The sequence below is a fragment of the Trichosurus vulpecula genome, chromosome 3, assembly GCF_011100635.1.
Source record: "Trichosurus vulpecula isolate mTriVul1 chromosome 3, mTriVul1.pri, whole genome shotgun sequence".
NCBI lineage: Eukaryota > Metazoa > Chordata > Mammalia > Diprotodontia > Phalangeridae > Trichosurus > Trichosurus vulpecula.
This window is the reverse complement of record NC_050575.1, coordinates 126621282-126638575: the sequence shown is the minus strand read 5'-3', so window position 1 is coordinate 126638575 and position 17294 is coordinate 126621282. Positions and strand designations below refer to the sequence as shown.

Sequence of the window (17294 nt, the reverse complement as noted above, 5' to 3'; positions counted from 1 at the left end):
AAAGAAAAAATTTGCCCCCCACCCCACCATACACAAACATTTACTAGACTGTACCATCCCCTCAAGCTAACAATAGTTCTCCCTGTTTTCTCAGCCAAACTCCTTGAAAAAAGTTGTCTATGTTTCGCTGTCTCTGCTTTCTTCCCTCATACTTGATCCTTTGTAATCTGGCTTTCAGCTTCATCATTCAACTGAATCTTCTTTCTCTAAAGTTACAAATGATCTCTTAATCCCCAAATCAGATGGACTTTTCCTCAGTATGTATTAATCTTTCTCAATCTATCTGCTGCATTTGATACTGTAGACAACCATCTCCTCCTGGATAATTTTGTCTCTGAGTTTTTGAGACCCTGTTTTCTTCTAGTTCACCTTCTACTTGTAATGAATGTTCCTGGCTTATGTTATCCCTATACAGATGACTCTTAGTTCTAAATATCCAGCACCAGGCTCTCCTCTGACACTGAGTTCCACACTGTCAACTGGCTACTAAACATTTTAAACTGAATATCCTTAAGACTAACTGAAAGTCAACATGTCTAAAAATGAATTCATTATCTTTCCTCCTAAACACTCTCTTCCAAACTTTCCTATTTCTGTCAAAGGTACCAACATTCTTCCCATGTTTCATACTCATAATCTTGGCATTACTCTCCACTGCTCACTCCCTCACCCTACATATCATTCAGTTGCCAAGGATTGCAATTTCTATCTTGAAACTTCTCTCACATATAACTTCTTTTCTTGACTGACACAGTTACCATCTTAGTTTCAGGCCCCCATCACCTCTCACCTACATGATCACAACATCTTCCTACTGCTTCAAGTCTCTTCCCACTCTAGTCCATCTCACACATTCTTGCCAAAGTCATTTTCATTAAGCACAGATCTGACCACAGAGAATCACTCATTTGGCCAACGCCAGTGCCTTCTTATTGCCTCTAAAATAAAATAAAAATTCCTTTGTTTAGCTTTTAAAGCCCTTCACAACCTGGCCTCCACCTACATTTCTAACTTTCCTGAGTATCACCATTTTTCCCATGCTGAGCCATCCAGCCCAACTGGCCTTGTCTCTGCTCCTCACTCACAACATTTCATCTCCCATCACTGTGCCTTTGCACTCTCTGTGCCACATGACTGTGATGTCCTCCTTCCATTTACACCCCACAGCTCCTCTCTTTAACATACAGCTCTGGCATTACCTTCTGCATAAAGCCTTTCTGGATTCCTCCAAATGCTATAAGTATCATTCTTCCCAAACTACACTGTATTTAACTATTTTGTGTGTATGTGTATATATGTACACATACATCTATACCTATTGTGTATTTGTGCTATGTTATATGTATATGTATATATGTTTTATATGTACTCCTTAGAATGAAAGCTCATTACACGTTGGGACTATTTCATTTTTATACTTGTATTCCAGGGCCTAGCACAGTGCCTGACACATAGTAAGTGATTAATAAATACTTATTTGATTGGAAAAGTATTGGTAGTATTCACTTGTCTTCAAATTCTACTAGGAGCGATAGTTTGTGAATACAGGAGGAACTGCCAAAGTCATATTTCCTGAATACTATCTGTATAAGTACCTTTCAAAATAGTTTAAGGGAAAATGAAAGATCATGTCAGAAAACTGGTTAAGTAATTCAATGACTAAATAAACCAGTGTTTCACAGGCTCATATGACCTTAGAACACTTGGTATACACTGATAAAAAATATAAATATGGGAGAACTAGAATACCCCTTATGATTAAGCAGAAAGAAAATGGGAAAATTTATAGTTAAAAAGAATAACTTAAATATATCTTCACACTGAAAAATTGCCACACAATTAATATTGATATATACATAATTTCTCAGATTATCAAAGTCTAGTAAGCCACAGAGGAAAAACAAAACAGACATGTCAGGCTCAGAAACCAGATATTACCCTACTGAGCTAATCCACCAGCCTGGGACAGTAGATAGGCACTGCAGAAAAAGAGCTGAGTGTAAGACTGAATAGGAGGAAAGCAGGAAAGCAAGTTGTCCCCCGACCTCCATCAAAAACTGAAACAAAACAAAAAACTGAACAGCCTTTTAAAAATCAGTATTTGCCTGGTGATAATTGAATAACTGTGTAATATGAGCCATCACAATCTCAGAATATTCGTAAATCATAGGTGATCCGTAAGGTAACAAAGCAAAAGATAACAAGCACATGGAGGCTGTTAAAGGAAATGGGATAGGGAGGGAATAATAAATGGATACCTGACCCATAAATAAATGGATACTGACCCATAAAATACTAAAAGAACCAAAAGGCATCCAGCACTTTGGGTAGATACTTTGCAGAGGATTTATTTGGACAAAATAGTTTAGAGGCACTAAATCTGTACTAGTGGAAGAAGTACCTGTACTAATGAGATCACAAGTCCAAAGCAGAAAAGAACATAATTTCATATTTGGAAGGAAAATTTTGCCAGAACTGAACCCCTAGCTGTTTAAGGCTAAATATAAGAGTTCTGGAAACAGTTTAGGAAATGCTGATTTGGGCATTTCTAGGTAGGAGAAGATGACTTCTATTCCTGTTCCTTTATTTTCATAAAGCTTGGAGAACTCCCTTCCAACTAACAAATCTCTTTGTTTAACATCTCAGGACAGAAAACTCAGGATGTTCTGAGTGTAGGACATTAATATTCTCCAACAGACTTTAGTCTCCTAGGAATCACCAGCAGCTGGTAGCTAAATTTTAAGGGCATTGGACATAAAGAGATCACTGAGACAGAATTCTCTTAGATTGTTGCTTTTTTCACACTCATTTGAAGGAATATCTCCATTCCTGATATGGGATAGCAAAAATGCCTTGAAGATGGCATGAAAGAAGGTGTAAAAGAAGAAATTATTTAAATTGTTAGTAGTAACAACCCCCCAAACAGGAAGCCCTTACTAGACTCCACAGCCCGAGGGGGTAGAGACAATATTCCCGAGGAATGAATTCTGATGAATTAAACTAAACTTGAAATTCAACCAAATAGAACCATTCTAGATTTTAGAATGCTCTCTAAGACCAAAACATTAGTACAGATAGTTATTTAATCCTCTTCATAATCCTATGAAACAGAAAGGAAAAGAGGTTGGTAGTACTACTGCCATCTTAAAAATAATAAAAACAACACACCAATAACTCTCTGAGATATACAAATCATTTTTTCTTATAATAACCTCATTAAATACAGAGTATATGTTTCATTAGCCTCATTTTACAGATAAAGAAACTGAGGCTTTGATGAGTTGTTAATAACAACTACTGCTTACTTTTATTTAGCACTCTAAAGTGCCTTCACCTTCACGACAATCCTGGCCACAGAAAGTAAATGTCCTAAGTTCTCTTATGCCTCTCCTTACATTTTGTCTCACAAAAGTTTCTGGCCCTGCTAATAATAACAATGTTGCTACAATTATCACACTACCTGCACATGTGCAGAAAGCTAAAGAGGGTGCAAAGACAAGACCTTATGTTGGGAGCTTTAATTTGAGCCCTAAAATTTGTAAAATCCACTTTGTGCATGTTAAAGAAAAGGTAAACAGACTCATTCGAAAATATCTGGCCGTCATGTAAAATATTCCGGACGTCTTGCCCACTCTCCTATACCTTCACAAGAATCAGTGTGTGAATACTTAAGTATTGCTTAGAATGTAAAATGTCAAAAAAATATATAGCAATAATGTAGTATGATCACCTCATTTCAGAGCTAAAAAAAGATGAGACCCAGAGAAGGGGAGTAATTTGCCTAAAATTCCCTAACTGGTAGCAGTGTGACTGAATTCAGGTCTTTTGAAGCCTGGCTTTAGGCTCTTCACACTAAAGGATTCTGCATCCAGGATGGTTAACATAAATACAGATATACAAATGAATGTCTCTTGTAACATGCCACCCAAACATAGTAAACATTTCTTTCATGACACATATTGATAGACTATCTCAAGATCACCTGTGGCTCAATAAATTTTCCAATTCTTCCACATACATTACTCTAGATATTTTGAGGCTTTACTAGTTCCAGAAAAATTCTACTTCTTTTATATGTAAACACTTGGGGAAATATAACTGGAATCTGGAGAGTTCTAGAATCAATTTACATTCTATTAAATAGAAATATATCTTCCTTATAAAAGCCAGATTCATGGTGAAGCAAGAAAAATTCCCTTAGGACTCTTTAGTAGCTAATACACAGATTTAGATGACATTGCTTTTTTTTTTAATTTATTTATTTAACATATTTAGTTTTCAGCATTGATTTTCACAAGAGTTTGAATTACAAATTTTCTCCCCATTTCTACCCTCCCCCCCACTCCAAGATGATGTATATTCTGGTTGCCCTGTTCCCCATTCAGTCCTCCCTTCTGTCACCCCACTCCCCTCTCATCCCCTTTTCCCTTCCTTTCTTGTAGGGCAAGATAAATTTCTACACCCCATTGCCTGTGTATCTTATTTTCTAGCTGCATGCAAAAACTTTTTTTTTTTGAACATCTGTTTTTAAAAATTTGAGTTCCAAATTCTCTCCCCTCTTCCCTTCCCACCCACCCTCCCTAAGAAGTCAAGCAATTCAACATAGGCCACATGTGTATCATTATGTATAACCCTTCCACAATACTCATGTTGTGAAAGACTAACTATATTTTGCTCCTTCCCAACCCATCCCGCTTTATTGAATTTTCTCCCTTGACCCTGTCCCCTTTCCGAAGTGTTTGTTTTTGATTACCTCCACCCCCATCTGCCCTCCCCTCCATCATCCCCCATTTTTTTTAATATCTTCTTCCCTCTTCTTTCCTGTGGGGTAAGATACCCAATTGAGTATGTATGGTATTCCCTCCTCAGGCCAAATATGATGAGAGCAAGATTCACTCATTCCTCCCTCACCTGCCCTCTCCCCTCCTCCCACAGAACTGCTTCCTCTTGCCACCTTTATGCAAGATAATCCACCCCATTCTATCTCTCCCTATCTCCCTCTCTCAGTATGTTGCTCTCTCATCCCTTAATTTGATTTTATTTCTTTTAGATATCTTCCCTTCATCTTCAACTCACCCTGTGTCTGCTCACTCACTCTCTCTCTCTCTCTCTCTCTCCCCCTATATATATATACACACACATACATATATACATACATGCACATTCACTCATATATATAATTAAACATATATATATATATATATATGCATATTCCTTTCAGCTACTATGATACTGAGGTCTCATGAATCATACACATCATCTTTCTATGTAGGAATGTAAACAAAACAGTTCAACTTTAGTAAGTCCCTTATGATTTCTCTTTCTTGTTTACTTTTTCATGCTTCTCTTGATTCATATGTTTGAAAGTCAAATTTTCTATTCAGCTCTGATCTTTTCACTGAGAAGGCTTTAAAGTCCTCTATTTTATTGAAAATCCATATTTTGCCTTGGAGCATGATACTCAGTTTTGCTGGGTAGGTGATTCTAGGTTTTAATCCTAGCTCCACTGACCTCCGGAATATCGTATTCCAAGCCCTTCAATCTCTTAATGAAGAAGCTGCTTGATCTTGGGTTATTCTGATTGGGTTTCTACAATACTCAAATTGTTTCTTTCTGGCTGCTTGCAGTATTTTCTCCTTGACCTGGGAGCTCTGGAATTTGGCGACAATATTCCTAGGAGATTTCTTTTTGGGATCTATTTGAGGAGGCAATCGGTGGATTCTTTCAATTTCTATTTTGCCCTGTGGCTCTAGAATATCAGGACAGTTCTCCTTGATAATTTCTTGAAAGATGGTATCTAGGCTCTTTTTTTGATCATAGCTTTCAGGTAGTCCAATCATTTTTAAATTATCTCTCCTGGATCTATTTTCCAGGTCAGTGGTTTTTCCAATGAGATATTTCACATTGTCTTCCATTTTTTCATTCCTTTGGTTCTGTTTTATAATATCGTGATTTTTCATAAAGTCACTAGCTTCCACTTGCTCCAATCTAATTTTTAAGGTAGTATTTTCTTCAGTGGTCCGTTGGATCTCCTTTTCCATTTGGCTAATTCTGCCTTTCAAGGCATTCTTCTCCTCATTGGCTTTTTGGAGCTCTTTTGCCATTTGAGTGAGTCTATTTTTTAAGGTGTTGTTTTCTTCAGTGTATTTTTCAGTATTTTTTTGGGTCTCCTTTAGCAAGTCATTGACTTGTTTTTCATGGTTTTCTCGCATCCTTCTCATTTCTCTTCCCAATTTTTCCTCTACTTCTCTAACTTGCTTTTCCAAATCCTTTTTGAGCTCTTCTATGGCCTGGGGCCAGTTCATGTTTTTCTTGGAGGCTTTTGGTGTAGGCTCTTGCACTTTGTTGACTTCTTTAGGCTGTATGTTTTGGTCTTCTTTGTCACCAAAGAAAGAATTCAAAGTCTGAGACTGAATCTGGGTGAGTTTTCGCTGCCTGGCCATATTCCCAACCAACTAACTTGACCCTTGAGTTTTTCAGTGGGGTGTGACTGCTTGTAGACTAACGAGTTCTATGTTCCACGTTTAGGGGGGATGCGCCAGCTCTGCCACACCAGCACTCCTCCTTCCCCAAGAACCCCCAACCCAGACTGGGCTTGGATCTTCAGCAGGCTGTGCACTCCTGCTCTAATCTGCCACTTAATTCCTCCCACCAGGTGGGTCTGGGGCCACAAGCAACAGCAGCTGTAGCTGCCCCACCTCCGCTGCCCCTGGGGCGGTGGCCGAACCTCGAACTCCTTCCACTCCCCTCAGCTTTTCCCACTAACCTTCTCTGTTGTCTTTGGTGTTTGTGGGTTGAGAAGTCTGGTAACTGCCGCAGCTCACTGATTCAGGGTGCTAGGGCCCACTCCGCCCGGCTTCTGGTCTGGTTGGTGTGAGCAGTTCACGCTGGGCTCTGCTCTGCTCCGCTCCCAGCTCCCAGCTCCGTGTGGGATAGACCTCACCCAGAGACCATCCAGGCTGTCCTGGGCTGGAGCCCTGCTTCCCTCTGCTGTTTTGTGGGTTCTGCAGTTCTAGAATTGGTTCAGAGCCATTTTTTATAGGTTTTTGGAGGGACTCGGCAGGGAGCTCACTGCTTTCCAGCTGCCATCTTGGCTCCGCCCCCTAGATGACATTCCTATAGGCTTAACTACATATATTGACTCCCTCAAATACCCTAACTTAATTCTTCTATCACCTCACTTCACATGACCTATTCCTCTCTATCTACTTGTAACAGCAACCACTGGCATACCCAGGGTGGCTGCTAGTGAAGGTTCTTAGATCTGCTTTACCAAGGAAAGATAGCTGCTTCAAGGGTCAACAATCTTCTTTAATTAAACAGAGACAAAAATACAGAGAAGAGAAATGAAGGCCAACAGACAGGGCTCTACTGCCTGAATCAAAGCAAAACTGCTATAAACTTTACATCCACCACTGAATCAAGAGAGACTTTACTTCTGAGGAGTCGGGGAGCTCTGAACATAGTCACCCAGAGTCTCAACCAGGGAATCACAACATCTTTCTCATAAGTGAGCCCCCAAAGCAAAAACTCACCTCTCAGAATATATACTCTCTCAGCTAATAGGCTCAGTGCCTAAATATAAATTAACAAAAGGTGTGTAAGCCTTACTACAAGAAAGCAAGCTTCCCTTAATGTGCTCCACATGAGGCATATTGATGGGCAAGGAAGATCTTAAACCCCACTGACCTTCAGCAAAATACAAAGGTAGTCATACCCTTGATCACTCAAAAATGTCCAACAATTCCAAAGTCCCCTTACCAGAACATAATCTATTGGCTTTCCATTTCTCCCTCTGCCTCCCCTTATTAAACTCTGCTCCACACTGTGATCTCTATCTCACGAGCCCTCAATTCCCTCCCAGGTCACATTCCCTGAATTTGGCACTCTACCGATTCAGCTCTACATTGTTTTCTCCCCTTCAGTTTCTAGTCCCCTTTATCATTTTGCTGATTACACCCTTCCAAGCACCCCTGGATCACTCCCACCATCTACTGCCTTTACTCCTACACATGAACACTGAACGAAGATGAAGAAAACCAAGTAATCATTCTGACTGGGTCCACTACAAATTTATGTTACAAAATCTCAACTGGGACCTCACTGCTGCTAGGCAATCCTACTATACAACTCACTATTCCAACTCTCTGTGGCAGTTCTTCCAATCTTTTTCATTCATCCCCAAACCTCTCATGGTTCCCTCTCCCCCCAGTTCTCTCAGCTGAGAGCCTTGTGTTTCAACAATCTGGCTAGCAGCTGCTGTGGGGGGTGTAAAATCAACAACAACCAGCTCACAGAATGCTCCAAAAGCCCAGGTTCTTTTGATCTGCTTTACTAAGGAAAGCAACTAAGGGGTTAACAGGCTTATTTAAATTCAGCATACAAATAGTATTCACTTAGTTTAGGGGAAAAAGCCAGCACCCTGAACTTTAGAACAAATACAAACAAATTACAAACATCGACAGACAGGCCAAATACAATTCATAGTTACCAACATCTAAGTTCAGCCTGGGAGTTCATAACAAGGGCTGGCCCAGAGTCACACGCGCCACCATGGCTGTGGGTCAGAGCTCCAGGAAAAAGAGAAAGCCAACCCCTGGTTTTACCCCTTTTTCAGGGTCAAGGGTGAGTCACACATGCGACTCACCCATGTGACCTAAAATGGTCACAAAGATGTGACTTAAACCCACATGGTCTAAAAACCTCTGATGTAACAAACATATCACCCAAACCATCTAAACTAGGCTTTCCCTTGAGACAAGGAGGTCATCAAGGACTCCTAATTTGATCAAGGGAATAAAGGCCAAACTCTTCAAGGGCACTTCTTGAACTAAGTGCTAAGAGCCCATTTTGATTGCCAACACACCTTGTCTCATATTTTTAGAAAAAAGCTAAGGCTATTTGCTTCTCTTCTCCCCTCTTCCTCACCACCTATTGCATATATGCCTTCTGCCACTATCTCCTCATTTACCCTTGTCTCACATGAGGAAAGGTGGCCTTACTCCTTACCAAGGATAACCTCTTTACCAACAGATTTCTTTGTCTGTTATCCCTGCTCTATCACTTATTTTCAATCTTTCCCTGTCTACTAGCTCCTTGCCTACCACCTACAAACATGTCTCCCCCTTCCTGGGGGGAAAATAACCCTAATTTGATCTTCCTGCTATTGTCCTACATCTCTTTTGCTCTTTATAGCTAAACTTCTTGAAAAGGCTATGTACAATACATTTTCTCTCCTCTCACTCTCTTCTTCACCCCTTACAATTTGGTTTCCAACTTCATCATTTTACTGAAACTACTCTCTCCTAAGTTACCAATCAAACCACCAAGTCCAAGAGTCTTTTCTCAATCCTCATCCTTTGCCTCTGACATTGCTCATCACCCTCTCTTTTTTGATATTCTCTTCTCCCTTGGTTTTTAGGACACCACTTCTCCTTCTATCGCCTGATTGTTCCTCAGTCTCCTCTGCTGGATCCTCATGCAGATCATACCTTCTAACCAGGGTTTCTGTCTTGGGCCCTCTTCTCTTTCCCCTCTTCTACTTCACTTGGTGATCTCATCTTTATGAAGATGATGCTCAAATCTACTTCTACTATCTGAACTCTTCTGCTGATCCCCAATCTTACAATGGCAACTGCCTTGCAGACATCTGAACCAGATACCAAACACACATCTTAAACTCCACATGTCCCAAACTGAACTTCTCTTTCTCTCTAAACTCTCCTCAATTCCTACCTTCTCTATTCCTGTAGAGGGTAATAACATCATACTCCCAGTCTCTCAGGTTCACACCTAGGTGACATCCTTGACCTTCTCTCATCTCCCTTATCCAAACTGTTGTCAAGGCCTATTGATTTCACTTCTTCAACATCCTCTGAATATACCCCCTTCTCTCCTCTGACACTGCAATAGCTCTGGCATAGGTTCTCATCACCTCATGCCAAGCCTACTGGTGGACATGCTCACTTCAAGTTTTTCCCTCACTCCAATCCATCCTCCATTCAGCCACCAAAATGATCTTCCTAAAGGGCAGGTCTGACCATGTCAATCCCCTATTCAAATAGCTCTAGTGGCTCCCTATTGACCCCAGGATCAAATAAAAAATTCTCTGTTTGGTATTCACAACCCTTCATAACCTAACCTCCTCTTACCTTTTCAGTCTTTTTTATACCTTACTTACATCATGTACCCTTTGATCCAGTGAAATTGGCCTCCTTGCTGTTCCTAGAACAAGATACTCCATCTCTAGGCTCTGACTCTGTCTGCCAATGCTCTCCCCTCCTAATCTCTTTTATCGGCTTCCTTTAAGTCCCAGCTAAAATTTTATCTTCTACAGGCAGCCTTTTCCTAACTCCTCTTAATTCTAGCTCCTTCCTCCTCCTAATTATTTCTACTTATCTTGTAAATATCTTGTAAAACGTATTTGTACATATTTATTTGCTTACTGTCTTTCCTCATTAGCTTGTGAGCTTCTTGAGGGCGGGGGCTGTCTTTTGCCTGTTTTTGTTTCCCTAGCACTTAGCATAGTGCACACAGGAGGCACTTAATAAATGTTTATTGACTATTGACTAGCTATAAGACACTCCTCATTTGGGGAAGGGCAACAAATTAAAATAATTTTAGGTGATATTTCAACCTTAATGACAACAACAACATTGATATAGTGCCTGGGGCTGTGCTAAGTGTTTACAAATATCTTATTTGATCCTTGTAACAACCCTGGGAGGTAGGTACTATTATAATCCCCATTTTATAGCTGGAGAAACTAAGGCAAATAAAGGTAAAGTATCTTGCCTAAGGTCATATAGTAAGTATCAGAGACCAGATTTAAGCTCAAGTCTTCCTGACTCTAGGCCCAGTGTTCTATCTGTCTGAATTTAATAAATTCAGCTCAATAGTACTGTTTTTCTTAAAGAGAAATTTTCAAATGAAAGAAACCAGAGAGGGGGCGGAGCCAAGATGGCGGCTGGTAAGCAGGGACTACTGTGAGCTCCCTGCCGAGCCCCTCCAAAAACCTACAAAAATGGCTCTGAACCAATTCTAGAACGGCAGAACCCACAAAACAGCAGAGGGAAGCAGGGCTCCAGCCCAGGACAGCCTGGATGGTCTCTGGGTGAGGTCTATCCCACATGGAGCTCGGAGCTGGGAGCTGGGAACGGAGTGGAGCAGAGCCCAGCCTGAGCGGCGCGGAACAACCAAACTTGGAGTCGGGCGGATGGGGCCCCTAGCGCCCTGAATATGTGAGCTGCAGCAGTTACCAGACCCCTCGACCCACAAACACCAAAGACTGCGGAGAAGGTTAGTGGGAAAAGCTGCAGGAGCGGAAGGAGTTCGCAGTTTGGCTTCCAGACCGGGGGCAGCAGAGGTGGGGCAGCTACAGCTGTTGTTACTTCTGGCTCCAGGCCCACCTGGTGGGGGGAATTAAGTGGCGGATCAGAGCAGGAGTGCAAAAGCCTGCTGAAGATTTAAGCCCAGCCTGGGCTGGGGGTTCTTGGGAAAGGAGTAGTGCTGGTGTGACAGATCTGGCACCTCCCCCCCAAACATGGAACATAGAACTCTGTAATCTACAAGCAGTCATACTCCACTGAAAAACTCAAGGGTCAAGTTAGTTGGTTGGGAATATGGCCAGGCAGCGAAAACGCGCCCAGATTCAGTCTCAGACTTTGGATTCTTTCTTTGGTGACCAAGAAGACCAAAACATACAGCCTAAAGAAGACAACAAAGTCATAGAGCCAAAAACAAAAGCCACCAAGAAAAACATGAACTGGTCCCAGGCCATGGAAGAGCTCAAAAAGGATATGGAAAAGCAAGTTAGAGAAGTAGAGGAAAAATTGGGAAGAGAAATGAGAAGGATGCGAGAAAACCATGAAAAACAAGTCAATGACTTGCTAAAGGGGACCCAAAAAAATACTGAAAAATACACTGAAGAAAACAACACCTTAAAAAATAGACTAACTCAAATGGCAAAAGAGCTCCAAAAAGCCAATGAGGAGAAGAATGCCTTGAAAGGCAGAATTAGCCAAATGGAAAAGGAGGATCCAAAGGACCACTGAAGAAAATACTACCTTAAAAATTAGATTGGAGCAAGTGGAAGCCAGTGACTTTATGAGAAATCAGGATATTATAAAACAGAACCAAAGGAATGAAAAAATGGAAGACAATGTGAAATATCTCATTGGAAAAACCACTGACCTGGAAAATAGATCCAGGAGAGATAATTTAAAAATGATTGGACTACCTGAAAGCTATGATCAAAAAAAGAGCCTAGATACCATCTTTCAAGAAATTATCAAGGAGAACTGTCCTGATATTCTAGAGCCACAGGGCAAAATAGAAATTGAAAGAATCCACCGATTGCCTCCTCAAACAGATCCCAAAAAGAAATCTCCTAGGAATATTGTCGCCAAATTCCAGAGCTCCCAGATCAAGGAGAAAATACTGCAAGCAGCCAGAAAGAAACAATTTGAGTATTGTAGAAACCCAATCAGAATAACCCAAGATCTGGCAGCTTCTACATTAAGAGATCGAAGGGCTTGGAATGCAATATTCTGGAGGTCAATGGAGCTAGGATTAAAACCTAGAATCACCTACCCAGCAAAACTGAGTATCATGCTCCAAGGCAAAATATGGATTTTCAATAAAATAGAGGACTTTCAAGCTTTCTCAGTGAAAAGACCAGAAGTGAATAGAAAATTTGACTTTCAAACACAAGAATCAAGAGAAGCATGAAAAGGTAATCAAGAAACGGAAATTTTAAGGGACTTACTAAAGTTGAACTGTTTTGTTTACATTCCTACATGGAAAGATGATGTGTATGATTCATGAGACCTCAGTATTAGGGTAGTTGAAGGGAATATGCATATACATATACATACATATATATATATATATTTTTGTATATATATATATGTTTATGTATATATATAAGTGAATGTGTATGTATGTATATATCTATGTGTATATGTATGTATGTGTATGTATGTGTGTATATATATGTGTGTGTTTATATATATATATATATATATATATATATATATATATGTAAAAGAGAGAGAGCAGACACAGGGTGAGTTGAAGATGAAGGGAAGATATCTAAAAGAAATAAAATCAAATTAAGGGATGAGAGAGCAACATACTGAGAGAGGGAGATAGGGAGAGATAGAATGGGGTGGATTATCTTGCATAAAGGTGGCAAGAGGAAGCAGTTCTGTGGGAGGAAGGGAGAAGGCAGGTGAGGGGGGAATGAGTGAACCTTGCTCTCATCAGATTTGGCCTGAGGGGGAATACTATACATACTCAGCTGGGTATCTTACCCCACAGGAAAGAAGAGGGAGGAAGATATTAAAAAAAGGGGGGGATGATGGAGGGGAGGGCAGATGGGGGTGGAGGTAATCAAAACAAACACTTTGGAAAGGGGACAGGGTCAAGGGAGAAAATTCAATAAAGCGGGATGGGTTGGGAAGGAGCAAAATGTAGTTAGCCTTTCACAACATGAGTATTGTGGAAGGGTTATACATAATGATACATGTGTGGCCTAGGTTGAATTGCTCGACTTCTTAGGGAGGGTGGGTGGGAAGGGAAGAGGGGAGAGAATTTGGAACTCAAAGTTTTAAAATCAGATGTTCAAAAAAAAAAAAGTTTTTGCATGCAACTAAAAAATAAGATACACAGGCAATGGGGCGTAGAAATTTATCTTGCCCTACAAGAAAGGAAGGGAAAAGGGGATGAGAGGGGAGGGGAGTGATAGAGGGGAGGGCTGACTGGGGAACAGGGCAACCAGAACATATGCCATCTTGGAGTGGGGGGGAGGGTAGAAATGGGGAGAAAATTTGTAATTCAAACTGTTGTGAAAATCAATGCTGAAAACCAAATATGTTAAATAAATAAATTTAAATTAAAAAAAAAAAGAAAGAAACCAAAGAGACAAGTTTTTGACACCTGGGAGGAAAGCTCTTTTTTGATGGTGATAAGAATGGCAAAAGAGAGCTACATCTGAGATCAGAGGACATGTGTTCACATCCTGCCTGTGTTACTTGTTAGCTGTGTGATTCTGGCAAGTCACTTCACCTTTCTGGGCCTCAGTGTCTTTTGGACTGAGATGACATCTGATGTCCCTTCCAACTTCCAAGAATACAACATAGTTAACACAACTGCCACTCTTTATAACCCCAAGAAGCAAGATGTCAAAGGTGTGTGAGAAAAGGAAAATGCTAGGTGTGGGACTGTAGCATCTGTTCCTCTACTGACCAGCGCTGACTGACCTTCATAAGTCATTAGCTTCTTGAGCATCAGTTTCCTTCTGAAAATTGGTGGCCGTGGTGCTGAGAGTAATATAGCGGGCAGGAGGAATAATTTCTACTTGATTATAAATAAAAATGGTAACTAAGTAACTTCTGGGAAGAAACCACTGTCTAACCTGTAAAACACCATATAAATATGAGCTACTATCATTACAGAAGTTACAAAAACGCTATGACAACACAAATGTTTATCTTGCAACAAGTGATTCTGATAAACAGTTATGATTACTACAAGATTAAGCAGAAAAAGATCAATAAGAAAGTCTTCAATCAAATACAAATTCTATCACTCCATTTACATAGAGAAGAAACTTACTGACAAAAGAAATCAATTTCAATGTTTTCAAGTCAAACTGCAAAGTGTAAGCTTCACTAAGAGGAAAATATAATAAACTCAGGGTCAGAATTCTTACCTTCAGTCCTGTTTTCTCATCATCGCTACCATTATTTGTAGATGGTGTTTCATCCCCTTGCCTGGAAACCAAGACAAAATCTTCACTGTTAAGAGTTGATACCGAGTCTGAGGAGACACTGATTTTCCCAACAGAGGCCTTGTCATCCATGACTCAAGAAGGAAGCTCAACTCATGAATGATTAAATCTTTTAAAAACTCCTGAAAAACAAAAATCATAAAGATCCTCATATAGAAGTCTACCAAAAAAACTGATGCCCCAAGAAGCCATCAATCAGAAAAATAAAGTTTTGACTGCATAACTAACCTGACAACAAACATGATATCGAATGATTTTTAATCAAATTTTGTTTTGTATTTAACATTCAAGTTCCTTCCTATAATTAATATTGCATTGATCTTTACAAAGCACATATAGAAATTCTTAAAAGAAATACATGTCTTCTTTAAAAAACCATTTTTCAGGGCCATCACTGCTTAGTTATAATACTTGATTCACTATTCTAGATAGTGAAAAAAATGTTGTCATGCAATGCCCCAATATTTTGGACTTCAAAAAAATGTACAATCCATTTGGGAGAGCTCTGCCTACCTAGGATAATTGCTTGAGCACAGGCTACAAATTCTATTTTCTGGCTCTGTGCATAATAAAACACAGAATTAAAACTTTCTACTTCTTACTCAATAACAACGACATCGTAAAGATAAACAGTCCTGAAAGACTGAAGAACTGAAATCAATACAAGGACCAACCTTGATTTTAGAGCACTCATGATGAAGCATGATAACCACCTCCAGATAAGAGAGGTGATAGACTCAAGTTGAAGAATAAGACAGATATTTTTTGGACATGGCTAACGTGGGAATTTATTTTGCTCGACAATGCATATTTGATGCAAGGGTTTTGTTATCCACCCCCCCCCCACCTTTTTCCCAATGAAGGGAAGGTGAGATGGAAAAAAAAGAGATTCTTATTAATTGAAAATAAAATAAAAAATTTTTAAAAATCTATTTCTTAATTTCTAAAAATGCTAAATTAAGAAGTCACTAGATTTAAAACATATACTCCATAAATCCACAATGTTCTCCATAGTCAAACTAAAGCTTGATATTCACAAGCAACTTACAACACTTTCCTTTTGAAATAAAGGCAATAGGAACTGAACCACGATTCCATGTTAAAACCAAAAGAGATAAACAAAAAAAGGAGAATACCCATAGGTTTTGGAGCCTGGGGTCATTGTGATAAACTGCAAGTATATTCATAACACGAACTCCAAACCCATTAGTTTCTTGGAACTTAACTCAATATGGGATGTTTTTCAGAAAGAGACAACTTGGTATACTTACAGGACAAGGGTTCAAATAACAACTGTCATTTGCTAGTTGTGTGACCTTGGGTAAGTTAACCCTTTGAGGCCTCATTTTCTTATGTGCAAAATGAAGGGACTGAACTAAATGACCAGCAGGGTCATTTCCAGCTCCAAAACTATGACAAAATATTTCTATAACACATTCCCAAACAAAAAGTAAGAAGATATGTATAACTTATGAAAAGGACGTTATTTACCCTACCAACTTATTAGCTGATTCCCTCTTCTACCTTTTCTCCTCACTACTCCCCTGGAATATTTTGTTTTACTGAAGTCCTACTCCAATGCTTGATCTTATCATGGAGATGCTCCTGAGGTTTTTTTAGGCTTTGACAAAGTAAGAGTATTGGTGGGCCCTATGTCTATCTAGAAAGGTTTTGAGCATTAGCCTAGCATGAGAAGGTGTGTCTTTTCTGAGGACAAGTCTAGCTAAGTTTGGGGATGTTCTTCAGCAGAAAGTGATGAATCTTAATGGACACCTCAGTTCATGAAGTCCATTTCATAAGGTAGGCTCATCTACAAAGGGAGTACCTACCTTTGTTGAAATGACTAATCTTGAGAAATACTGAAATATACCTTGTGAAAACTTCTCAATCTGGTTGCAAAACTAGTGACTAACCAATCAACAATCAATTATTAAAGGCCTACTCTGTCAAGACCTAAGTTAGGCTCTACAAAAACAAACATGGAAGTCCTATCATCAAGGAACTTACATTCTATGAAGGGAAACTTTATGTGCAAATATAAGTATATACAAAAGAAATGCAAGTGAATGGGGAAGGAGGCCACAAGCAACTAGGAGGATCAGAAAAGATTTCCTGTGGAATTTGGCACCTGAGCTGAGTTTAGAAGGAAACAAGGGATTCCACAAGGTAGAGATGAGGAGGGAGCACATTTTAGGGATTAGAAAGAGCTAGTGGAGAACCACAGACATGAGAGGTGGTATGTTGCATGTGAAGATTAGCAAGAAGGAAGAGGTACTGAATAAAAAGACTGGAAAGGAAACCCAGGGCCAGTTCATAAAGGGTCTTAAAAGCCAAACAGATGAGATCATATTTGATCCCAGAGGTAACTGTGGTGCAGTGGATGGAGTGCTGGGCCTGGTCAGGAAGTCCTGAGTGCATATTTGCTATCTGTGTGACCCTGGGCAAGTCATTTAACCTCAGTTTCCTCATCTGTAAAACGGGGATAATAATAGCACCTATCTCC

At 39.9% G+C, this 17294-nt stretch overlaps 1 protein-coding gene across 2 annotated transcripts in view; it reads right to left on the bottom strand.

Moving 5' to 3' along the window:
- Positions 1-17294, bottom strand: part of RABGAP1 (RAB GTPase activating protein 1) — a 217344-nt gene that overhangs the window by 179304 nt on the left and 20746 nt on the right. For both annotated transcript variants that reach the window (XM_036748848.1, XM_036748847.1), the window contains exon 2: positions 14714-14913. In XM_036748848.1, coding sequence (XP_036604743.1) covers positions 14714-14863 — 150 coding nt within the window. In that variant the 5' untranslated portion in view covers positions 14864-14913. The remainder of the gene's footprint in view (positions 1-14713; positions 14914-17294) is intronic.